The sequence below is a fragment of the Piliocolobus tephrosceles genome, chromosome 9 (genome assembly GCF_002776525.5).
Source record: "Piliocolobus tephrosceles isolate RC106 chromosome 9, ASM277652v3, whole genome shotgun sequence".
NCBI classification, from domain to species: domain Eukaryota; kingdom Metazoa; phylum Chordata; class Mammalia; order Primates; family Cercopithecidae; genus Piliocolobus; species Piliocolobus tephrosceles.
The window spans coordinates 64,435,070-64,461,287 of record NC_045442.1 but is presented as its reverse complement, the minus strand read 5'-3'; the positions used below and the strand labels follow the sequence as shown (position 1 = coordinate 64,461,287).

General features: G+C 43.1%; 1 protein-coding gene across 8 annotated transcripts in view; it reads left to right on the top strand.

Annotated features, from left to right (window-relative positions):
• PBLD (phenazine biosynthesis like protein domain containing) overlaps window positions 1-25,566 on the top strand; it is a 45,645-nt gene extending 20,079 nt beyond the window's left edge. For 3 of the 8 annotated variants that reach the window (XM_023205096.3, XM_023205092.2, XM_023205098.1), the window contains exons 2-10: window positions 2,282-2,424; window positions 11,681-11,780; window positions 12,294-12,392; window positions 16,050-16,159; window positions 16,248-16,277; window positions 19,258-19,346; window positions 19,616-19,794; window positions 22,808-22,870; window positions 23,929-25,566. In XM_023205096.3, the coding sequence (XP_023060864.1) occupies window positions 2,341-2,424; window positions 11,681-11,780; window positions 12,294-12,392; window positions 16,050-16,159; window positions 16,248-16,277; window positions 19,258-19,346; window positions 19,616-19,794; window positions 22,808-22,870; window positions 23,929-24,041 (867 nt within the window). In that variant the 5' untranslated portion in view covers window positions 2,282-2,340 and the 3' untranslated portion in view covers window positions 24,042-25,566. Of the gene's footprint in view, window positions 1-2,281; window positions 2,425-11,680; window positions 11,781-12,293; window positions 12,393-16,049; window positions 16,160-16,247; window positions 16,278-19,257; window positions 19,347-19,474; window positions 19,564-19,615; window positions 19,795-22,807; window positions 22,871-23,928 lie in introns of all 8 variants that reach the window. The other 5 variants (XM_023205097.3, XM_023205093.2, XM_023205095.2 and 2 more) reach the window with 4 other exon arrangements.
• The last annotated feature ends 652 nt before the right edge of the window (window positions 25,567-26,218 follow it).

Sequence of the window (26,218 nt, the reverse complement as noted above, 5' to 3'; positions counted from 1 at the left end):
CTGACCTCAAGTGATCTGCCTGCCTTGAGCCTCCCAAAGTGCTGGGATTACAGGCGTGAGCCACCGCGCCAGGCCGTGAAGTGGGCTCTTTTGTGCTAACAGCTACAGAATAACAGGAATTTGCAGTGACAGGAAAACTGTAAACAAACTAAGACTATTACAGAGGGACAAATATGTCTCACTCTCCCCAGGAACATCCATAGGCAGGTTTAATGACTAAGCTATTTGGACAAGGGATTTTCCTACATTTACATGGCACATGGAACCAAGATTAAAATTCAAGAGAATGGTCTCAAAACACACACACACACACACACACACGCCCCATGCAGGCCAGGTGCAGTAGGGCACGCCTGTAATCCCAGCACTTTGGGAGGCCTAGGTGGGAGGATCACTTAAGTCAGGAGTTCTAGACCAGCCTGGCCAACATGGCAAAACCCCGTCTCTACAAAAAATACCAAAAGATTAGCCAGGCATGGTGGCACATGCCTGTTATCCCAGCTACGTGGAAGGCTGAAGCAGGAGAATCGCTTGAACCCAGGAGGCAGAGGTTGCAGTGAATGGAGATTGTGCCACTGCAATCCAGCCTGGGTGACAGAGTAAGACTCTGTCTCAAAAAAAAAAAAAAAAAAAAAAAAAAAAAAGAATAATCTAAGAAATGCAAATGAAAACAAGATATTTTAAAATCTATCAGATTGGCCAGGCACCGTGGCTCACGCCTGTGATCCCAGCACTTTGGGAGGCCGAGGTGGGTGGATCACGAGGTCAGGAGATCGAGACCATCCTGACGAGCACAGTGAAACCCCATCTCTACTGAAAATACAAAAAAATTTAGCTGGGTGTGGTGGCGGGCGCCTGTACTCCCAGCTTCTAGGGAGGCTGAGGCAGGAGAATGGCGTTAACCCGGGAGGTGGCGGAGCTTGCAGTGAGCAGAGATCGCGCCATTGCACTCTAGCCTGGGCGACAGAGCGAGACTCCATCTCAAAAAAAAAAAAAAAACTATCAGATTAGCAATTAGTCAGACACTCTCATATACTGTCTAAATTGGTATACTTTTTCTGCAGATAAATTTAACTGTTTAAGTTAAAACATCTGTACACTTTGACCCTGGGATTTCACTTTTAGGAATATATATAAAATAATCAGGAACACAGAACAAAATTTACATTCAGCAAGTTTGATCACTGTATTAATCTTTATAAGTGAAAAATTAGAAACAACTTAAATATTCACCCAAAGGGATATGGTTAAACAACTTAGAGCATATCCGTAAACATATTGTAAATCATTAAAATGATGTTTTTGAAGCATTTGGTGTCTTTGGAAAATACTCATGCTCTACAGTATTTTCCAATTGTATTGGAATGGCCCTCCAATTATGCTATTTTATATAAGGGACTTGAGCATCTGTGGGACTATGGTATCCTCATGGGGTCCTGGGATCTATCCCCTGTGAATACAGAGGGGCAATTTACTGTTAAGTGGGTAAAAATTCTGATAAAAGCTGTACATCCAGAACATTCATAATGTTATTGCTAATTTGTGCACTTATGGGTCTTTATTTTCCAAGTGTATTATAATGAGCATATTTTTAAATTAAAAATGCATTCTTTTAAAAAAGGGTAATAATATTCATTGGGAGACTGTAAGCAACATACATGCCTCTTGGATGTTTCATGCACTTCATTAAAAACAGAGCCTAAGCTAGTTCTGGCTACTGTAAGAAAAACTATGATTGTGCGGCTAAGTTCTATGTATAATACGAAAAGTCAATACAAAATATGGGGAAAAATCAATTTAGCCAGTATTTTAAAATGAATTTCATTTTAGAGGTTTTAAAAAGTTAGGGGATTGGCTGGGCACAGTGGCTTACGCCTGTGACCTCAGCACTTTTGGAGGCCGAGGAGGGCAGATCACCTGAGGTCAGGAGTTTGAGACCAGCCTAGCCTACACTGTGAAACCCTGATGCTACTAAAAACACAGAAATTAGCCAGGTGTGGTGGCGGGTGCCTGTAATTCCAGCTACTCGAGAGGCTGAGGCAGGAAAATCGCTCGAACCGGGGAGGCAGAGGTTTCAGTGAGCCGAGATCAGTACTACGGCACTCCCGCCTGGGCAACAGAGAAAGACTTCGTCTCAAAAAAAAAAAAAGAAGTTAGGGAATTATATGACTTTAAATGTAGTATGTTTGAATAATTGCTTGACTTTGTGTCTGGGAACTGTTCTTTGCATCTGGACACCAAGTAAAACATTAACTTTTTGATTTTTTTTTTTTTTCCCAAGAAGACATAAAGCAGGCTACCAGCAATTTTGAGAACTTGCAAAAACAGCTTGCAAGGAAAATGAAGCTTCCTATTTTCATAGCAGATGCATTCACAGCAAGAGCATTTTGTGGGAATCCTGCTGCTGTTTGCCTCCTAGAAAATGTAAGTGCTTGGTTTTGAATTACAGTACCTGCAATTCTAGATTCCTGTAAACAATTACTTATTTTAAAAGACTAGTTTCACCTGTTCGTTTACCGATTTGGTTTGTGTTCTTTGCCATCATATCAGTAATGTTCATGTATGCAAGTTGATTTTCACCAAAGTATTTGATAAAAATGCCTATGCCTCAGGTACGTCCAGTGAAATGAATATTCAGATAAAGAGGAACTAGAGCCAATTTTAAAAAAGAAGAGCTAGAGCTCCCTTTTAGCCATCAGGTTTTCATTTAGTTAGTACCAAGTGTTGAGGAGAATGAAATTAGATGAGTTCTGTGTGACTAGACATAGCCGGTTTCACATTTAGCATAACAGATCCTAGCTGAGTATCTTTAACCTTACCTATAGCTCAGGCAATTAGAAATTCTTTTCAGGATCAAGAAAATGAGACATTTTGCAAGGAATTAAGTAGTTAAGTAGAGAGGTAGAAGGAATTAAGCTATAATATATAAATAACTTACTGAAAGACTCATTTTTAAAGTGGCTTTTTGATTAGGATAAATATTAATGGAATAGTTAAATATTAATGGATAGTTAAATATTAATAGAATAGTTAAATAGGTAAATATTAATGGAATAAATAGTTAAATATTGTTAATAGTTAATATTTAAATATTGACCCTCAAGGTCAAGGAATATTGACCTTGTGTTGGTCCCTAAATAGTAAGAAACAAGGTAAGGTGTCCTTTCACTCAGAGCAGTTAGCACAAAAGTAGATTATCTGAAAATTACTTCAAGAGGACAGTTAGCAATTGATGATCTTAAATAAGTCATATTAAGTTGGGCAAAGTGTGTGTTGGGGCCTTCAAGGACAGTGAATCTCAACTTGGCTATACATGAAAATCACCCAAGGAACTTTGAAAATGCTGTCTTCTAGACCAATTACAGCAGACTCTCTGGGAGTGGGGGCAGCAGTGTTTTTTCTTTGTTTGTTTTGTTTTGTTTTTGAGATGGAGTTCTGCTCTTGTTGCCCAGGCTAGGGTGCAATGGCGTGATCTGAGCTTAGTGCAACCTCCACCTCCCGGGTTCAAGTGATTCTCTTGCCTTAGCCCCCCAAGTAGCTGAGATTACAGGTGCCCGCCACCATGCACAGCTAATTTTTTGTATTTTTAATGGAGACAGGGTTTCGTTATGTTGGCCAGGCTGGTCTGGAACTCCTGACCTCAGATGATCCACCCACCTCAGCCTCCCAAAGTGCTGGGATTACAGGCGTGAGCACTGTGCCTGGCCAGCAGTGTTTTTTTAAAGTTTCCCAAATGATTCTGGTGTGCAATCATGATGGAGAACTGGGCTGGGTACGGTGGCTCTTGCCTATAATCCTAGTACTTTGGGAGGCTGAGGCAGGAGGATTGCTTGGGGCCAGGAGTTTGAGACCAACCTGGCCAACATAGTGAGACCCTGTCTCTAAGAAAAAAGAAAAAAAAAAAAGGAGGACTGCTGAGGTGAACATCGTTTTCTTATTGCTGTTGTTTTTATTTATTTTTTAAAATTTTTTTATAAAATAGAGATGGGGTCTCGGTATGTTGACCAGGCTGGTCTCAAACTCCTGGATTCAAGTGATTCTCCCATCTTGGCCTTCCTAAGTGCTCGGATTACAGGCCTGAGCCACTGCACCTGGTGGAATATTATTAATTGAGTCCTTTTCACACTTCTCCCTCAAGTGGAGCAGTAAGATGGCCATCAAGAGTCCTTGTCTTACCTTAACTCTACATTCATTACGTAGACTTGAGCTGGTGTTTTCTCTCCACAAAATGCAGAAGGTAATAAAGTTAATAAACTTTGTCCATTATTACAAGAGCTTGGGAAGATTAGTATGAAAACAATTAACAACCACATTCCAAATCATGACCTTTCTTTAGAAACAATCTGGTAGACATAACTTCCTGTCAAGGAATTGTGGAACTGATTATAACTGCTTATCAAAAATCTTAATACACTTGCCCCATGTCCCCATGTAATATCCTTGAACAGTTTTGACAGTAGTTTATATTGAATAGAATATATTCCATTTTTATCAGATAACAAGAATTGGATTATTCTCCAACTTACTCCTTTTATTTCCAGTAAATTCACCAAACATCAGATTTATAGGATTGATATCTCTCTCTCTTTCTTTCTCTTTTCCTCTCTCTTTCTACCTATCTCTCCATTAAAACATATTTTGTATGTTAATTATATATTTGGAAAAACTAGGAAATAAAAATTTAAGCAAAGAACTTGTAGTTTAAAACAACATGCTTTAGTATGAATGGAAGAAGGAAAAAGAAGATAAGGAAGTCCATGATTTGGGGACGCTCTCTAAAGAGTTTTCCAATTCACTTCTTTTGAGGCTGGGGCCTGTGAGACCAGGATAATTTCATGGCCTGTCAGGGACACCTGAATAGGTATCTCAAGATTAGTTTGCTGGCCTCTTAGTCATGCTTTTCTGCTCTTTGGATGTGAGAATCTTGTCCTCCTGGAAGTGAAGGTAGCACTTTTCCTAATTCATAATCAATAAAAATTATAATAGAAGTATAAATGGTGGTGTCTGCCCTTGGGTTCGTTGTCCTGAGATGGTGGAGAGAATACAGGTGGCCACAGGAAAATGTCAGAGACAAATAAGTGCTAAACCTTATAATATTGACCACAATTCAGTAGGGATTCAGCCAGGCTCTGTGCTAGGAGCCAGAGGTACAAAGGTTAACAAGTTCACCCACCCTTGAGGTGCTCAGAGTCTAGTGCGGAAAATGGGCATGTAAACTGATCGTTATTCAGTAGTCACCACAGAGGCTAAGACCTGAAGGTACCAGGTACAAAGGTACCAGGACTCAGAGAATGGAATAATGTTAGGTTTTATGAGGTAAAAACACTCAGATTTTAAGTGCAGGGCTTCAGAGGAATTTTATTTTTTATTTTTATTTTTTTGTAGCTTTGTTTTAAATTATTCAAAATTTGACCAGGATGAGACTAACCACAGGAAAACCTGTTGGATAGACTAAAAACTAGGTCATGGTGCTTTGAGCTTTTTTAACATTTGATAAAAGACTACTAAAAGTAAAGTAAAAACTTCTGAGTAAAAAAGTTCAAGAGCTTCTATGATATTCTAAAGGATTTTTTGTTTGTTTTCAAGACAAGTCCATTTTAAATTTATTTTTATTTTTATTTTTTTGAGATAAGCAATCTTCCCACCTCAGCCTCCCAAAGTGCTGGGATTACAGGTGTGAGTCACCACGCCCAGCTGACATTTTAAAAGTTTTAAATTTTTCACATGAGAAACATATAACACTACATATTAGGTGAAAACAAAAACAGATTAAGGTCTAAGTGGAACATAAAACAAATATTTGAAAAAAATTTAATAAAAATTATCTGGGTGCTGTGGCTCACACCTGTAATCCCAGCTCTTTGGGAGGCTGAGGCAGGCAGATCACCTGAGGTCAGAAGTTTGAGACCACCCTGGCCAACATGGTGAAACCCTGTCAAATTAGCCATGGTTAAAGACCAGCCAAAAATTAGCCAGGTGTGGTGATGCCTGCCTGAAGTCCCAGCTACTCCAGAGGCTGAGGCAGTAGAATTACTTGAACCTGGGAGGCGGAGGTTGCAGTAAGCTGAGAAAGCACCACTGCACTCCAGCCTGGGTGACAGAGTGAGACTCCGTCTCAAACATAAATACATAAATAAATAATTAAAAAATTGATGGTGTCCTCAGATGCCTGACAATCCGTTTGACAATAGAGACCTTGTAGAAGCATGGAAAATGTGTAGAAGCAATGTAAAAACACAAACAGACACATTATGATGACAGCTGGTAAAAAACTAGAGGGACCCATGACTAGCTGCTGGTTGTGGTGGCAATAACCAGTGGTGTTTTTTTTTTTTAATTGTATTTTTTTTTTTTTTTTTCAGAGACAGGACCTTGCTCTTTCCCCTAGACTGGAGTACAGTGGCACGATTATAGCTCACTGTAGCCTTGAACTCCTGGGCTCAAGCTATCCTCCTGCCTCAGCCTCCTGAGTAGCTGAGACAACACATATGCACCACCACTCTCAGCTAATTTTTATTTTTTGTAGAGACAGGGTCTTGCTCTGTTGCCCAGGCTGGTCTTTAACTTCTGGCCTCAGGGGATCCTCTCACCTCAGCCTCCCAAAGTGCTTGGACAAGAGCCACTGCACCCAGCCTAATGTTTAGTAGATTTTAGTTTACAAGTTTTCCACTTCCTTGATGGTTTTAGAACTTTCTCCATCCAGGTATGTTGACTTTACTGGAATCTTGTCTACAGCAGAGGGACAAATGAACAATAAGGACTGGTAAGTCAGGGCTGTCATATTCAGGCTGCCATATTTCAAAACTGCCACAAGATGGGAGTATTTTAAACCTTTACTCTGATTTTCTGATCATTCATCTTTGTGGGTCATAGGGTGATGGAGCCTCAGTATCCCAAAGCAGTGCACTGGAACTCAGAAAGGCAAACATCACTCTGTTTTTGCTGTTGGAAATTTGATTCACATGAGATGGCCAAAGGGAAATGGATATTAAAGCAAGGGAATTCATAACTGTTGGTTTGCGACTGTTTTGTGCAGTGTTTGAAAAGAAGCTCCCAGTGTAAAATGGAAAAATCGTTGGAAAGAAAAGCCAATATTTTGAACGAATGCATCCTCTCTCTTTTGTTTGTAAGGCTTTCAAAGTTGAAGTCTTTCCATGATTCACCATTGTCTTGATCTTTGGTTGCAGTGTAGAAATTCAGTGAAATCCAGCTGCGAGTGGTACATGTTGTGGGCTACTACTGTTAAACTTTCCACGTGTCTCTGGTCCCTCAGGCAAATAGCAGGTGCATTTTTCAGTGTCCTGAAATAGAATTTACAGTTATATAAATTCAAATTGCAAGAAATGCAGTATACCAAGGTAGAGAGGATTAAAGAGCTGGTGGGCAGTGGAGTTTGTGTCCTAGCTAATGTGTGAAAGGGCCCATTTGCAAAGAAATCTATTACCAATAGATGGTGAGCTTGGCTACAATGTAGATGTTTTAATACTTTTAAAGACTTGTCCTAAAGGTCACAGGGAGCTATAGACAAAGAAAATAAGGACAAAGATAGGAAATTTGGCCAGATCAGGTAGAGGAAGGATTGGCAGGCACTTTATGTTTCTGCAGGCAAGGAGGCAAGTCCAGGAAGGCCAGCAAAGGCTTTTCTTGATCACCTTTCGATTACCACTGAGACTTGTGATTGCAAACTCTGCACTAAGGGGCTAAAATACCTCCCAGTTTCTATCAGGTGTCGTGTGCATGGTCATCTGGACCAGTTTCCCCAGAAAACATTCAACGGGCCATGGGAAGTGCTTGAGTTCAGTTGTTAACATTGTTGTCTTGTTGACTGGGACTTTCCAGTGGCCCCCTCTACTCCTCTACTTCAGTGGGATTTCTCATTTATCCAGGCCCATAGGTGCCCACAGGTGGGATAGGTACTCATCCCACCACATTTTCATCATCCTATTTCTAGAATTCTAGAGTGTCCGTTAAAGTTTTTTTTTTTTTTTTTTTGAGACGGAGTCTTGCTCTGTCATCCAGGCTGGAGTGCAGTGGCCGGATCTCAGCTCACTGCAAGCTCCGCCTCCTGGGTTTACGCCATTCTCCTGCCTCAGCCTTCCTCCCGAGTAACTGGGAATACAGGCGCCCGCCACATCGCCCGGCTAGTTTTTTTGTATTTTATTAGTAGAGACGGGGTTTCACCGTGTTAGCCAGGATGGTCTTGATCTCCTGACCTCGTGATCCACTCGTCTCGGCCTCCCAAAGTGCTGGGATTACAGGCTTGAGCCACCGCGCCCGGCCATGTTAAAGTTTAATCTCTAATTTAACAAGAGAACAGGCGGGTGCGGTGGTTCATGCCTGTAATCTCAGCACTTTGGGAGGCTGAGGTGGGTGGATCACCTGAGGTCAGGAGTTTGAGACCAGCCTGGCCAACATGGTAAAATCTCTAATATAAATACAAAATCTCTAATATAAATACAAAAATCAGCTGGGAGTGGTGGCACGCACTTGTAATCCCAGCTACTCAGGATGCTGAGGCAAGAGAATCACTTGAACCCAGGAGGCGGAGCTTGCAGTGAGCTGGATTGCACCACTGCGCTCCAGCCTGGGTGACAGAACGAGATTCTGTCTCAAAAAAAAAAAAAGAGAGAACAGAAGTGAGATCAAGAAACTTGCCTAAGAAGCTATCCTAATACAAAGCTTTTTGCACACACTTTTCTGTCCAAATCACTGAAATCTTCCCTCTTTTCTAGGTTCACCACAAGACCTTATCTTTAAAGTTTTAGAGTATTTATTGTCAAAATCTATGTGTCTCAATTACATATTCTCTAGTATTGTTCACAGTTGCTGTCTGTGCTGTCTTGACTCCCCACCTAGATGATAGATCCATGGCTTATACACGAGGGTTTCTCAAACTTTAATGTGTACATGATCACCTGGGGAGCTTGTAAAAATGGAGATTCTGATTCAGAAGGTCAGAGGCCCAAGACAGGGGGCCTTGGACTCTGCATTTCTAACAAATCCACTTAGTTGTGGTGCCGTGCTCCTGGCTCACACAGCACTCATTAATTGGTTGATTGCTGTTCTGTCTTAGAGACCTTTCAGGGGTCCATTTTCTCTGCTAGACATTGATTTTCCCTCTCTGTAGCATGTCAAAGGGTTAATAATCGTTTGTCTTTGTGATGGGCGGGCTGTGTAGTATGGCTGGTTAAAGCATGACTTTGAGCCACTCAAATAAAAAGCTAACATGTATCAAGTACCTACTATGTGTTGGGCACTGGGATGAGTTATTTCTCTTTCTCTCTCTGTTTCTTTCAGTCTCTCTCTGGGTGAGCCGGGGTGTAGAGGCTCACGCCTATAATCCTAGCACTTTGGGAGGCCTATATGGGTGCATTGCCTGAGCTCAGGAGTTCAAGACCAGCCTGGGCAACATGGCGAAACCCCATCTCTACTGAACTACAAAAAATTAGCCGGGCATGGTGGTCTGCACCTGTAGTCCCAGCTACTCAGGAGGCTAAGGTGGGAGAATCACTTGAACCCAGGAAGCATAGGTTGCAGTGAGCTGAGACAGTGCCACTGTACTCTAGCTGGGGCAACAGAGTGAGACTCTGCGGAATCTCGCTCTGTCACCCAGGCTGGAGTGCAGTGGCGCGATCTCGGCTCACTGCAACCTCCGCCTCCCGGGTTCAAGCAACTCTCCTGCCTCAGTCTCCCAAGTAGCTGGGATTACAGGCACGTGCTACCACTCTCGGGAATTTTTTTGCATTTTTAGTAGAGATGGGGTTTCTCCATATTGCCCAGGCTGGTCTCGAACTCATGACCTCGTGATCCACCTGCCTTGGCCTCCTAAGGAGCTGGGATTACAGGCGTGAGCTGACGTGCCCAGCCAGGTTCACTTTTTTCTTGAGTTGAGAAATGTGTGTGTGTGTGTGTGTGTGTGTGTGTGTGTTTGTATGCGTGTATATATCTTCACAATAAACCTTGACTTAAGTGCTATTATTCCCATCTTAAAGGTGTGGAAACTGAGGCCATAAGATTAAATGACTTGCCCACTTTTACACTGCTACTAGGGGCTCACCCAGGATAGAAATTCAATTCTGTTTTCAAACCCACATAATTTTTTTAAACATTTTATTTTGAAAAATTAAAAACTTACAGAAAACTTTCAAGAATGGTACAGTGAACATGCATATTCCCTTCCCCTAGATTGACTAGTTGTTACTATGTAAAAAAAATTTTTTTAAAGTCAGGTTCTCATGATGTTGCGCAGGCTGGTCCTCAACTCCTGGGCTCAAGCGATCCACTCTCCTTGGCCTCCCAAAGTGCTGGCATTATAGGCATGAGCCTCCCAAAGTGTGGGATTATAGGCATGTACCTGGCCAGTTTTGCTATTGTCCACATTTGCAAAGCCCTCATTCTTTTTCTTTTTCTTTTCTTTTTTGTTTTTGAGACAGGATCTTGCTCTGTCACCCAGACTGGAGTGCAGTGGCACAATCATGGCTCACTGCAGCCTTGACTTCTGGGCTCAAGTGATCCTCCCACCTTAGCCTCCCACGTAGCCTAGACCATAGGCAAGCACCACCATGCCCGGCTAAATTTTTTATTTTTATTTTTTATAGAGACTGGGGAGTGGTCTTGAACTCCTAGTCTCAAGCAATCTTCCTGCCTTGGCCTCCCAAAGTGCTGGGATTACAGGCATAAGCCACCATGCCCAGCTAAAGCCCTCGCTCTTTTTTTTTTAAACCTTTTTTACAGAGACAGGGTCTTACTATGTTACCCAGGCTGGTCTTGAACTCCTGTACTCAAGCTATCCTCCCCCCTCATCCTCCCAAAGTGCTGGGATTACAGGTGTGAGCCACTGCACCTAAGTAAGCTCTCATTCTTAATCACTGTAGTGTTTATTAGGTATATTGTGGTCTTAGGATATTATATGATCTCTCTGTTTAATTTCTTCATTTGTGAGGATATAAAAATATTTATGTTGAGGGTTTTAAAAATGAGATTAAGTGAAATAATGTACTTACTTTTTCAACAAATGTTTGTTGACCTCCTACTGTGCTGGGATGAATACCAGGCATTGTTCCAGGTCCGGACAAAGCAAGACAGCACAGTGCGTCCTCCAACAGAAGTTAGAATCAGAGGTGGGGAGGCCAGACAGTAAAGGGCGTACTAGGCAATTTCAGGACATCTAAGCACTGGTGAGGAGACAACACCTTTAGACACAGTGGTCTGGGAAGGCTTACTGGAGGAGGTGACCCCTGGCCTGAAGCCCTTCCCACGAAAGGGAGTAAACTATGCGAAGACAGGGGAGGAGCGGTCCAGCCTGCCCAGAGCGAGTGCTGAACCTCTTTTTCGCCAACAAAGCAAGGGAGATTGGAGTACTTCCTTGCATGGCGATTGTTTTTAGAAGAGAGCACACTCTGTCAGCTAGACTAGATCTTAATGTGACAAAAGACAGGCCAGGCGAGCCAGTTTTTCACAGTCTATTCCAGCTTGTACATTTATAACTCTTGGTACTGCAAACATGGGTTTCTGAGAACCAATCTTTATAAAAGTGTCTTGAATTCCTTGGTAATTATTTCCTTTTAAGTATATAACTTTTATTATTAATAAACTGCTTTTTAAATTAATGGTAGTTGTTGTCCAAAGGAAGTCTGATCTGTGTTTCTGAAACCTCAATGATCTTATGTTTCTAATTAAGGAATTGGATGAAGACATGCATCAGAAAATTGCAAGGGAGATGAACCTCTCTGAAACTGCTTTTATCCGAAAACTGCACCCAACAGACAACTTTGCACAAAGTAAATACGCTTTTTTTTTTTTTTTTTTTTTTTTTTAAAGAACTGCTCTGTCGCCCAGGCTGGAGGGCAGTGGCATGATCTTGGCTCACTGCAACCTCCACTTCCTGGGTTCAAGCAATTGTGCCTCAGCCTCCCAAAGTGCTGGGATTGTAGGCGTGAGCCACCACTTTACAATCATTCTTGAATGACACCAGAAATTATTTTTAGGTGGGGGAATGATCTTTAAGGAAAATGCCCCCTTATTATTTGCATGCAGACAGTAGATAGAGCGGGAGATTCTGATTTCGTTTTCAGTTCATCTGGGGGAAAGGGTGTTGGTGAACCTGAATGTTTCCATTCCAGATCTAGCACTGGGGAGCCCTAGGATGCTTGCCTAGCCATCATTCCTCCTTTTACAACATGTTTTGGTTGTTCATCATTCTAGAGAAATATTTAGGAAAGAAGAAAATGAGAAATCTGTGACCTGCTTGCATGGGAATGATCTCATCTCTCTTTGGCTTTTCCTACCCTCAGGTTCCTGCTTTGGACTAAGATGGTTTACACCGGCAAGTGAGGTCCCACTCTGTGGCCATGCCACCCTGGCTTCTGCAGCTGTGCTGTTTCACAAAATAAGTAATGTGATTTCCTTTAATGAATCTAACACTTAGCAAATGGCATTTTGTTTTTTTAAGTTCTCACACACTTATTCTGATGGTCCAAAGTGACTGGTATAAAGACTTTGTAGAGTTTACTTCATGCTATTCATAATGCAGAAACAAAACCAGCGACCTTCAGTAGCACTTTTGCCTTTCTGAGTATGTGCCCAGCATCACTGGAAAGCTGCAGTCAGAATGCTATTTTTTAAACCGGAGATCTCTGGTCTTTGTGAAGCTTGCATGGGCAGAATTGTCATCTCATACGATATGAGATTGGGGACCAACAGGAACATTTCACTCCAATTATTTCCCCTCCCACATTGAAATTCATTTCACAGTAAGAGATTCTTCAATAAACTTTTTTTTTTTTTTTTTTGAGATGGAGCCTGGCTCGGTTGCCCAGGCTGGAGTGCAGAGTTGGGATATCAGTTCACTGCAACCTCTGACTCCTGAGCTCAAGCCATCCTCCCACTTCAACCTCCAAAGTAGCTGGGACCACAGGTGCACACCACCACACCTGGCTAATTTTTGTATTTTTGGTAGAGACAGGGTTTTGCTGTGTTGCCCAGGCTGGTCTCAAATTCCTGAGCTCAATTGATCCACCCACCTTGGCCTCCCAAAGTGCTGGGATTACAGGCATGAGCCACCACGCCCAGCCAATAAGAGCTTCTTTGCTCTGAATTTTAAAGATTCCTGGGCTCCCACTGTATATGTACATTCACCTTAAGAGGAGTTGCAGCACCTTAATTCTGCCAGTTTCTGTCTTAGCTGCATTTAGTTTAATGGACAAAGATCAGGGCCTTGTGGGGATGGGACAGAGGAGAGATTCCTGGGAAATGCCCTAAAACAGGAGATGGAAGCGCTCCGGAAACAAGCATAGACAGCAAACGGAAATGGAAACAAGGAAAGAAACAGGATGATACGACAGAAGGTCACTGTGGGGGTTGGGCAAAACCCTGTCTCTACTAAAAATACAAAAATTAGCCAAGCGTGGTGGCGCATGCCTGCAGTCCCAGCTACTCAGGAGGCTGAGGCAGGAGAATCACTTGAATCTGGAAGGTGGCGGTTGCAGTGAGCCGAGATTGTGCCATTGCACTCCAGCCTGGGTGACAGAGCGAGACTCCGCCTCAAGGAAAGGAAAAAAAAGAAAGCAGGACTGAAGAGAGGGAGAAATTGAACTGCAGAGTAGTAGCAACAAAGAAAGGCCTAGGCCAAATCCATGGGGAGCTCTAAAGCTGGACATTTTTTCAAGTAGTATAGTTCCAAGTAGAGGCAGAGATTCAGGCCTTTTTACCCTCCATGGACCAGTCCCCAAAACCTGGAAAAGATGTATGACTTTGGACAAGGTAGCTCTACTCAGCCAAGGGTAACTCCAAGAGAGTGACTCAGAGTGCTGGTAGGCCACCAGCACTCTGGGCAAGCAGGGTCAGGGCCAGGTGTAGGCAGTGCCAGCAAGGCCCCAGGTTGCAGCTGAGAGCAGGTGCCTCCTTACATTTTGTACCCTATGGTACTTCCTTGCCTCATGGAGTCCCAGTCCTGAGGCCATGGGTCGGACATAGAATCTAGATCAGCACCCACTAGAGAAGGGGAACTTTGGGCTAAAGGATAAGATGAAGCATCTGTGGGACGAGCTAGAGTGAGAGGAGGAGCATCCCAGGCAGAGGCTAGCAAGTACAAAGCCCCTGGGACCTGTCTATATGATTGGCGGGGATAAAGTTGAGAGGCCATATAATATAATTCAATATACATTTCAAAAAGATGATTTTGGTATCTGTGGATAGGGGACACGTGCAAAGGCAAGCAGACATTCTGAAATGTTTAGGAATTGAGTCTTGAAAAATAGGATTTACTGAAATTAAATTGAGTGTCTTTTGTTTTTTTGTTTTTGTCTTTTTTGAGACGGAGTTTTGCTCTTGTCACCAAGGCTGGAGTGCAATGGCAAGATCTCAGCTCACTGCAACCTCTGCCTCCTGTGTTTAAGTGATTCTCCTCCCTCAGCCTCCCAAGTAGCTGGGATTACAGGCGCCTGCCACCACGCCTGGCTAATTTTTGTATTTTTAGTAGAGATGGGGTTTTACCATGTTGGCCAGGCTGGTCTCAAACTCCTGACTTCAGGTGAACCACCTGCCTCGACCTCCCAAAGCAAGATTGAGTGTCTTTTGAAAACTGGACTCCACATGGGTTGGTTTGATGCTGAGGTTTGGAATAATAACACCCTGGAACCCCTCATAGGGCAGTCTTAAGGTTAGATAAGATATGAAAAAATGCTAATAGTAAATAGTAATGTCTTACATCAATTGTAATGAGAAAAATTAAGCTTTGTGTTTCCAAATGTCAATTTTATGCTCAGTGAAAGTTAATAAGTCAAAGTTCTTCACCTTTGACATGTGATTTAAGTTTTACAGAAATATTAAGGGAGAGAAAAGAATTAGGTCACCATTCTTTGTTTTCACTAAAAATGTTATACACACTGATAAGTAGCACAAGGTGTATCAGTAACATGGGATGCCAGCATTTGTGGTGCATTCTTTAAATCACATTGCTGTGTAAAAAGTTTGGTTTATTTAGGATAAACCACATTTATTTCATATAAGACTGATATTTACAACTTAAATGTTTTGTTATTCCCTTGGCATAACTTAGACTAGAAGAGGTTATGACTCTATGGTTGTTGCTGCAGGATATTTTAAAATCTGTATTAGAAACATTTTAGACTAGGTGCAGTGGTTCACACCTGTAATCCCAACACTTTGGGAGCCAAGGTGTAAGGATCGCTTCAGTCTAGAACTTAGAGACCAGCCTGGGCAACATAGTGAGACCCTGCCTTTACAAAATATTTAAAAATTATCCAGGCATTATGGCTCATGCCTGGAGTCCCAGCTACTCGGGAGGCTGAGGTGTGAGGATTGCTTGAGCTCAGGGGGTTAAGGCTGCAGTGAGCCAGTCTCCAGCCTGGGCAACAGAGTGAGACAGTTCCTCAAAGAAAGAGAAAACATTATAAAAGGTAGGTTTAATGTATTAACCTCATTTTATAGATGAGGAAACCAAGATTTAAGGAGGCTGGCCAGGTGTGGTGGCTCACGCCTGTAATCCCAGCACTTTGGGAGGCTGAGGCAGGTGGATCACTTGCAGTCAGGAGTTTGAGACCAGCCTGACCAACATGATAAAACCTCGTCTCTACTAAAAATACAAAAATTAGCTGGGTGTGATGGTGCACACCTGTAATTCCAGCTTCGTGGGAGGCTGAGGGGGGAGAATCACTTGAACGTGGGAGGCAGAGGGTACAGTGAGCTGAGATCGCGCCACTGCACTCTAACCTGGGCAACCCAGTGAGACCCTGTCTCAAGAAAAAAAAAAAAAGGAGGCTAAGTTAGTAAGGGCACAGTAAGCAGTAAAGAGCTGGGATCTGAAGACTTGAAGCATGACGCCACATCCAATCAGTTTTGTTCTTGGTTCTCAAGCTAGAATCTAGTGAGAGTTTTCTCCACTCTAGACCCCAGTAACCCAAACCTCGCTCCATCATAGAAAAGGATGGCATTGCCAGAAAATCTAAGACAATGCAAAGGTGTTTGAAATGGACATGCACATATATGACAAAGTTTATTTCCTATTTCTTGATTCCTATTTTGGCCAGAAAACATGAATAGCACACTCACGTTTGTCACTCTGAGTGGAGAACTAAGGGCCAGACAAGCAGAGGATGGCATCGTCCTGGACTTGCCTCTTTATCCAGTCTACCCCCAGGTCAGCTCTTTGTAATTATTGCCCTAAGCCATGTACAACTGACAGCTCTCCTGTTTTATAATAATTTTGTTTTTTTCCCCCCATCTAGGACTTCCATGAAGTAGAGGACTTGATAAAGGTTGGTAAAAAGAATCAAACCTGAGCCTAGTTATTTGTTATTGTTTGCACACAAAGATTTGGTACAATTTGATCCCTAAAGATAGGCATTCTACCAATATAAATGTTACAGTGTTTCAGGTTTGAATTTTAATATTCAGTCTATTTGGTGAGAAGGTTGACCAGTTTTCCTTGGCTCCTGATTGTCAGTGCTGGCCCCATGGTAGGATGGAGGGAAGAGACACTGTTATGTGACAGGCTGAAAGGCACAAAAGAACCAATGGAGGTGGTGAAGAAGAGGGAGAATAGGATGTCTTAAGGAAATGTAAGTTTCTGGGAGAAGACCAGCCTTTAGGGAAATTAAGGGATGTTGAATTTCTGTACTTTTCTAGCTAGAAGGAAAGGAATGGGCCCCGAGCATGGCCATGCTAGTTCAGGTATGAAAGTTGGGAATTCCTGGCAGGAAGAGGTCATTCCATAAAATCCATACACACAAGGTGGAGGGAAAAAAATGGAACCTTCCTGGCAGCTGTCAGTGGCCCCAGTTTCTGTAGTAAAGTATGGGACTGAGGTGGGGAAGGGCTGTGCTTTGATAGAGGAAACCAAGAAAGCATGAGTACCTTACAGATAAGACAAGATACGGAACGTGGGCTCCTCGTGGGGTCTGTGTGGGCCTGGGGCTTAATGATATTAATAATGAGGAAACATTTTGAGAGTCTCTCTGTGTGCAGTGCCACATGCTGAGCATTTCACTTGCATTGTCCATTTAATTCTCAGTGTTTCTCAATGAGGTAGGCACTGCAGTTGTCCCATGAAGGTTCTGCAGGGCCAGAGCAGCCCTGGATGACCAGGGTCTTGGTGTGTAGAGAAGAGAGGACCCAGGTCAGGACCAGGGCAAGGGCTGTCATGAGAAAAATGATTCTGTAGCTTAGCCTATTGTGAGTACTACTATTTCTCAGTGAATTTTTAACTACAGCATTTGTAAGCTGTAGTATTTGGCTTTATCTATGTTTTGAAAGAATATAAACAAATAAGCATGATGGATCCTGATTTTATACTCAGCCCCACCCATGGCTTGGGTTTTGGAGACAAGACAAATTTAAAAACAAACTGCTTTAAACATACTGGTAAGAAAGTGGAAAAAACCTTATAATGGTAGACCTTGTTCATGGTAGAAAGAACTGAACTTATCCTCAGAGTCAGCATTTATTAAATGGGATAACAAAGGGTTGTAAGTATTGCCATTTTGTGTTCTTCCCTAGAAACTGGCAGTAAGATTCCCAGTCGAGAGTTAAACTTTTTTTTTTTTTTTTGAGACGCAGTTCGCTCTTGTTGCCCAGGTTGGAGTGCAATGGTGTGATCTCGGCTTACCACAACCTCTACCTCCTGGGTTCTAGCAATTCTCGTGCCTCAGCCTCCCGAGTAGCTGGGATTACAGGCATGCACCACCACGCCTGGTTAATTTTGTATTTTTAGTAGAGATGGGGTGTCTCCATGTTGGTCAGGCTGGTCTTGAACTCCTGAGCTCAGGTGATCCGCCCGCCTTGGCCTCCCACAGTGCTGGGATTATAGGTGTGAGCCACCATGCCCACCCTTAAACTTTCAAATCAATGTACAAACCCATGCAGATAAGGGCAGGGTTCGAGAGACTAAGGCTCTGGAGAACAGGTGGGATCTAGCTGTAGGAGTTCCCATTTCTTGAGGAAGTGTTGTTGGTCAGCCCATAGTTACAGAGGCAGAAAGCCCAAGTACCACCCAAGGCAGAAGGAATTCTGGATGTGGGAACTGGAGTGTCTTGGCCTCTAACAAGGATTAGAGAATCTGAAGCAACCTAGTGACTACCATACAACTACCACGTAATTACCATCTGCTAGGCTTGGCAGCTGGGGCTGGTGCCAAAGGATGGCTTGGTGGTGTGGGAAGGGGTTGTCTCCTCATAATCCCCCTCAATGCCCCAAGCCACCCTCAAACAAACATACAAACAAATGATGTTCCTGGATTTCAGCAAGATTATGTGCAGTCAGGTAGAGTGAACCAGGGTATCTTGAGAACAGGTTATGTTGTTGATCTGTCACATACACTCTAGTGAAAGTGGTGTGCTTGCCAAACAGAGCAGCGTAAGACGAGCCCTCTAGTCCCTACTTCCAATCAAACTGCTAGCCCTGAGTCCTTGCCACGTGGAATGTTCTAATTGCTGCTGTAGATACTCCACATAGATGATTTTATTTAATCCTCATAGCTCTAAGAGGTGGACATGAGGCCATCTCTAAAGATGGTGGACAGTAGGGATTTAGCGCTTTTTTTCTGACCTTCTCAGACCTGGGCCAAGATGTGTGTGTGTGTGTGTGTGTGTGTGTGTGAGATCTTTGGCCTTTCTAAGTCTCTTTCCCCTTCTCTGTGGGGAGAATACCTACTTGAAGGAGTTGTGCATTGAGGCACATAGTAGGAACTTGTGAGCAATGCCTATTTTTTTTTTTTTTTTGAGACGGAGTCTCAGTCTCTCAGGCTGGAGTGCAGTGGTGCGATCTCAGCCAAGTGATTCTTGGCTCACAAGTGATTCTTGGTTCACCAGGTTCAAGTGATTCTCTTGCCTCAGCCTCCCGAGTAGCTGGGATTACAGGAGTGCACCACCATGCCTGACTAATTTTTGTATTTTAGTAGAGATGGGGTTTTGCCATGCTGGCCAGCCTAGTCTCGAGCTCCTGACCTCAGGTGATCCACCTACCTCAGCCTCCCAAAGTGCTGGGATTATAGGTGTGAGCCACTGCACCCGGCCACAAGGCCTGTTTTCAGGCTCACAGAGGCCTGTTTGGTAGCCAGGAGACTGGCCATCCTTGGGGAACACCTTAAGCTCTGAAACTGCACCGACACTCTTGGGGACTGGAGACGATGGGTGTGCTTGGCTCACAGAGGATGTTCAATGAGAGGTCATTTCCTATTTCAGGGGATCAAGGACTTGGCCCAGGGCATGCCCCTGAGGAGTTTTTGGTCTGTCTCCACAGACTGCCATAGGCAACACACTGGTCCAGGACATCTGTTATTCTCCAGATACCCGAAAGCTCCTCCTCCGCCTCAGTGACACTTACAACAGGTAAGATTTTTGGTCGTATCAGCACTTTGGGGAGGGCTGAGTGCCCAGATTTATAGCTCTGCCTTGGTCTGGCTATGCTATGTCCAGTCAAACCATGATTTACGCAGCCAGAGCGTTTCTTTCCCCAGTAGGAAGACATTCCCACTTGTTCTTCCCCATCTTCCTGCTGAGCTGTTTGAGCAACCTGCACCCTGGCCTGTTTTACAGAATCTGTGTGGTGAGTGGGCTGTGAAATGGGTTTGTCCTAATCCGTCTCATTTATGAACCAGGTCATTTCTGGAGAACCTGAAAGTGAACACGGAGAATCTGCTGCAAGTTGAAAACACAGGGAAGGTGAAAGGGCTTATTCTTACCCTTAAAGGAGAGCCTGGTAGGCAGAGCCAGTCGTTTGACTTTTACTCCAGATATTTTGCACCGTGGGTTGGTGTGGCTGAAGACCCAGTGACAGGTACTTTTTACTTGAGCCCAGGCGAGGGTTAAACAGTGGAAGAGGAGGATCACACATAGTTATTAAATGCACTTCATGTGACCTTTCAGGTGGCTTGGGTTTTGAGCTGCCTTATTCCTCTGTCTTTCCCCATTCCTGCCATCCCTTCACTGAAGTCTCACATGAAAAACATGAAATAGAGCAGGCAGATAGCAGGGTTAAACCTGAGTGTCAGGCAGCCTGGGTTTACACTCCGAGCTTCCTAGCTTTTGACCTTGGGCAAGTGACTTGAGTTTTAAAGTTCTCAGTTCCCTCCTCTATAAATTGTATGTAATACCTGATAGAGGTTTAACAACACAGTGCCTGTTAAGGGCTTAACACAGTGCCTGGCACATGGTAAGTGCCCAATAACTACTAGCTATTATATTGTATTCTGTTTTTTTGAGATAGGGTCTCCATCACCCAGGCTGGAATGGAGTGGCACGATCTCAGCTCACTGCAACCTCGGCCTCCCAGGTTCAAGTGATTCTCCTGCCTCAGCCTCCCGAGTAGCTGGGACTACAGGCGTCCGCCACCACACCTGGCTATTTTTTGTGTTTTTAGTAGAGATAGGGTTTCACCATGTTGGCCAGGATTGTCCTGAACTCCTGAGATCAAATGGTTCCTCCTTGGCCTTCCAAAGTGCTGGGATTACAGGCATGAGCCACTGCGCCTAGCCAACTACTATCTATTTTAATATTAACAACAAAACTAGCTCCTTGAGCCAACACTTCTAGATTGTCCACCACCTGGGAGCAGAGGGATGAGTCAAAGATGGGCAGAAATGTCATGACTCCTACTCTCACCCTCTTTGGGAACAGTGGGCTGTACTGCAAAGGACGAGAAAGCTTGATGTGGGAGGATGTGGGTGGGATGGTGAAGCTTCCCACAGGAAGCTGGGCAGAGCCTTCAAGACTCCATTCTGGTAAGATGGCAGGGCCTGGATGGTTCAGTCACTCTGTGAGGAACAAAACACGTGAAATTGAAAACTCAGCAAACAAGCACTTTTAAAGACTCAGGAAAATGCCCAACAACATCTAAACAGTCCAACTTCCCCATGGAAGAAAAGTTCTGAGCAGATTTGCACATGCACAGCTGCTTCACAAAGATTTTAATTGGCACAGAGTGCAAGGATTTTTTTGTTTGTTTGTTTTTTCCTATAATAATGCTTTTCTAGAGTGTGAAGGCCCTTGGACTTGGATTTTGATGACCAGCCATCTGGGTTTGCTTGGGACTGAGGGGTTTCTCAGGATACAGAACTTTCAGTGCTAAAACTAGAACAGTCTTGTGCAAACCAAGATGGTTGGTTGCCTTACTTGAACATCCCATAACACCTTTTTATTTTTTTTTGAGATGGACTCTCTCTCTCTGTTGCCTAGGCTGGAGTGCAATGGCATGATCTCAGCTCTCTGCACCCTCTGCCTCCAGGGTTCAAGAGATTCTCCTGCCTCAGCCTCCCAAGTAGCTGGGATTACAGGCACCTGCCACCATGCCAGGCTAATTTTTTGTATTTAAGTAGAAAGAGGGTTTTGCCATGTTGGCCAGGCTGGTCTCGAACTCCTAGTCTCAGGTGATCCACCCGCCTCGGACTCCCAAAGTGCTGGGATTACAGGCGTGAGCCACTGCGCCCGGCCCCATAACACTTAATAGGTTTTCCTAAATGAGAGGCTTTTCCTCCCCATCTTTTTCTCTGCAAAATATTTTTCTGTCAGTTATTGCTGTATATTTTGTTATTTCATTTTAAAATCTAATCTCTGATCTAAATCTAGAGTACAAACATGAAAAAATACCTCACTAAAAAAGAAGTTCTTTTGGCACCAAAAGCTCAGGAATGTTAGCTTGGTGGAAAATTTAGCCTTTTGGCCAGGTGCAGTGGCTCATGCCTGTAATCCCATCACTTTGGGAGACTGAGGTGGGAGGACTGCATGAGGCCAGGAGTTTCAGAGCAGCCTGAGCAACATAGGGAGACCCCATCTCTACAAAAACATTAAAGATGTAGAAAGACTTATGCAAGGCTGGGCACGGTGGCTCATGCCTGTAATCCCAGCCCTTTGGGAGGCTGAAATGGGTGAATCTTGAGGTCAGGAGTTCAAGAACAGCCTGGCTAACATGGTAAAACCCTGTCTCCACTAAAAATACAAAAATCAGTTGGGTGTGATGGGGCATGCCTGTAATCCCAGCTACTCAGGAGGCTGAGGCAGGAGAGTCACTTCTGCCTGGGAGGCGGAGGTTGCAGTGAGCCAAGATTGTACCACTGCACTCCAGCCTGGGCGACAGAGCGACACTCCATCTCAAAAAAAAAAAAGAAGAAAAAAAAGTTATGCAAAGGCCTTGATTCTCCTACCAAGGGCTAACAATTAGCTGGTAGACAAGACAAGAATTAAAACCTGCAGTCTAATTCCGCCTTAAGAAACTGTAACGACCAGTCACAGTGGCTTATACTTGTAATCCCAGCACTTTGGGAAGCTGAGGCAGGTGGATCTCTTGAGATCAGGAATTCGAGACCAGGCTGGGCAACATGGCGAAACCTCATCTCTACAACAAATACAAAAATTAGCCAGGCATAGTGACATGCACCTGTAGTTCCAGCTACTTGTGGGGTGCTAAGGTAGGAGGATGACTTGAGAATGGGATGTCCACACTGCAGTAAGCCATGATTGTGCCACTGCACTCCAGGCCGGACAACAGAGCATGACTCTGTCTCAAAAAATAAATAAAATAAATAAAAATTAAATAAAAGAAAAAGACAAAAGGAAAGAAAAGGAACTGTAAGACCATTTGATACATAATTTGGCAGAGTTTATCCATAAATTCTATGTCTTCCTTTCTATCTCCATTCATAATTCTACACCCTGCGGTGGCCTGGCCAACATAATGATTTAGGTGATCTAGGGTTTAGTCAAACTGGATAATTGATTGTAATTGCTTAGAAATTTACCACAAAATTGCCTCTGTTTTCACTGGGATTATCTCCTAACTTTTCTCTTCTTTTGAGGGTCTGCACATGCTGTTCTCAGCAGCTACTGGTCCCAGCAGCTGGGGAAGAAAGAAATGCATGGTAGGACAGCTCTTTACCAATTTCTTTTTTATTTGCCTAATTAAAAACTAGTGTTCCTTCTCATATGTACTATCACCTTGAAAATGTAATAAAATGTTACGTATCACCCATGTGAAAATGAAAGGTTTTAAAATTCCTTCACTCTTAAAGACCCTCCACCCCAAACATCCTTCACCTCTGCCTCCCCCAACATACAGAGACTGTACAGACACAGACACAGTAACTGCCCAATAAGTGTTTGTTGAATAAAATTAGCTGTATAACTTTGGCCCAGAGAGGTTATTTATAATGTGATGGGTTAAGACTGGATGATCACCAAGGTTCCTTACTGCTACTGCTCGTCACAGGATTGAATCAAACAAATTACTTTGGAACCAAGTCCCCTAGTGATTAATATATTGCTTAGAGGCAAAGAAAAATGATGGCAGCCGATGGAGGCTGCACTGCCCTGATCATCCAAGGAGGAGTCTGTGACCCTGATTTGGGAGAACAGGGTGGCTATTCATTTTTCTTGGAGAGTCTAATTATTCTCCTAAGTACTGAGCTCCTGGAAGATTGAGGCTATGCCTGTTTTGTCTGCCTGGCACACGTGGTTGCTTGAATATGTTATGAGTGAATGAACTCCCTCTGTCCTATTCAGCGCTGAGAAGATGGGGGCCTTCTCAGGAGGACTGAGACCACCATTCTTCATCTTCTTAGAGTTATAGGCCTGCCTCTATTGTTTCAAACATCTTTGCTTACTCCTAGAGAGAGCTGGGGAAGAAGCGATGAGTGGGGTGTGTCTGGGCCATTACAGGAATTAGTAGAGGAGGTGGCCCAGGAAAAGGCTCAGGAAGGGAGTATGTGGAGCTGTGTGTTTTGTAGATCAAATTGAGTTTGTGGCTCTCTCAGTCTGCAGGAGAATGGGGATGGGAGTGGGCAGTACCATAAACAGATGAAGGAGTTTATTCTTGAAACTGATCTGGGAGGACTCTAAGATTTGTAATAAGTCTTTCACTATGCTTTGTTAATTTAAAAGGGTGAAAATACTCTTAATTTGACTTGTTTGTTTTCTTTAGCATTTCAGTGTTCCCAACGAGGAGGAGAGCTGGGAATTTCACTTCGTCCAGATGGAAGGGTTGACATTAGAGGAGGTGCAGCTGTTGTTTTGGAGGGCACGCTGACAGCCTAGAGGTGCACTGACTGCTGCTGTCTCTAACCACTAAGTATTTTCTGCACAAAAACAAATGTAAGGGACTGCCTTTAGCAAATGTGCATAGTAGTCTACTTAATCCTCATGTTTAAAATTGAAAAATGGGCTAGGCACAGTGGCTCACGCCTGTCATCCTAGCACTTTGGGAGGCCAAGGTGGGCGGATCACCTTAGGTCAGGGGTTGGATACCAGCCTGGCCAACATGGTAAAACCCCCGTCTCTACTAAAAATACAAAAATGAGCTGGGTGTGGTGCTGTATGCCTGTAGTCCCAGCTACTCGGGAGGCTGAGGCAAGGAGAATCACTTGAACCCAGGAGGCAGAGGTTGCAGTGAGCCAAGATCACACCACTGCGCTCCAGCCTGGGCGACAGAGTGAGACTCCATCCCCACAAAAATAAATAAATAAATAAACAAAAATAAAAATTGAAAAATGAAGACATTTTAATGGAGATTTAATAGTGCTTCCAGACTAATGAACTAATGGAGTTTTGGCTCCACTCATGAGTGTGTTTGAAATGTAAGTAACCAGCTACAAAGAATAACGTCTCTTCATTTGATTATGACTACCAATCAAGAGAAGGAGGAATACATTTCTGAGGAGTGAAGCTAAACCATTTGAACTTAAATGAGTACCTGATTTTGCAGCCATTAAAATGAATCAATAACTATGTGGAAATAAAGAAAAAATATTTTATAATATAATACTAAGAAAGAAAGAGGACAGTAGGCCATAAAATGTTAGCAATGTTATGCTATGTCTATGTAGATAAGCATGGGCCATTAAAAATAGCAAACTGAAAACAGTTCATGTGTGGGGGGCAAGATTGGAAGTAATTTTAATGTATCTAACAAGTGATTTCCTTTATTGTTGTACTCATGTACAAAGACTAAAAATCAGGACAAATCCAGAAAATAAAAACAAAACAGTATGTATTAGGCTAGTTCCTGTCGTAGTGAAATTAAACACTAAAAGTAATGTAATCTCAGCTGGGTGTGGCGGCTCATGCCTGTAATCCCAGCACTTTGGCAGGATGAAGCAGGAGGATCGTTTGAGCCTAGGAGTTCAAGACCAGCCTGGGCAACACAGCGAGACCCTGTCTCTATTTTTAAAAAAAGTAATGTAATTTCAATCTTTTTCTTGATATATGACTTGAGAATGATATTGTAAGAGGAATTCTTCTTTTCAATAAAATGGGCTTTAACATAACTTTAAATTCAGTTAAATCTACGATATTGAACACCTATAGTCGACTTAGGGATGGGGACTTTTTCATGTCATTAAGAGTGTTTGTTTAAGGTGATCTCACTGATGGTAGTTCTCAGCCATCTCAAAAACTGCAAGCTAATCAGTTAGACATTCTTTAATGACCCCAATTTTTTCACTTTAATTGCTACCATGTTTTCTGGTTTTACTGATTTTTGCTAAAGCATGTAAGAGTGAATTTATTATAGCAGTAATCTTGTGTTTCTCCTGATTTGCAATAAAGTCAATCGTTCACCAGCTTTAATGTCTTAACTTAATGAGTAACCAGTGCCCCCCGCCCCTCACCAGACCTCACAACTGATCACAACACTCCCATGGGTCATGATACCAAGGGTGAGAATCACCAGAGGGTTTTCCCCCAATTTTGGATTTTCCCAACCTGAGACTGAACTATATGAATAAGTTTATATAAATGCATAGTTGAGAGGGCCTGAATTTGATCAGATCTGAATCTGATATTTCAAATGTGTGCTGAATTCTTTTTTTTTTTTTTTTTGAAACAGAGTCTTGCTGTGTCACCCAGGCTGGTGCCATCTTGGCTCACTGCAGCCTCCGCCTTCCAGGTTCAAATGATTCTCATGACACAGCCTCCAAAGTAGCTGGGATTACAAGCACCCACCACCATGCCTGGCTAATTTTTGTATTTTTAGTAGAGATGGGATTTTGCCATGTTGACCAGGATGGTGGTCTCAAACTCCTAGCCTCAAGTGATCCACCTGCCTTGGCTTCCCAAAGTGCTGGGATTACAGGCGTGAGCCACTGTGCCCAGTGGTGCTATATTCTTAACAGATATTTTTGGGAAAGAAATCTCTGAGATAACTCTGGATTCCTTTTCGCATGAAAGTTGTTATTTGTAGCACCTGACTTGACTTTTCATCCTATATTTTCAAA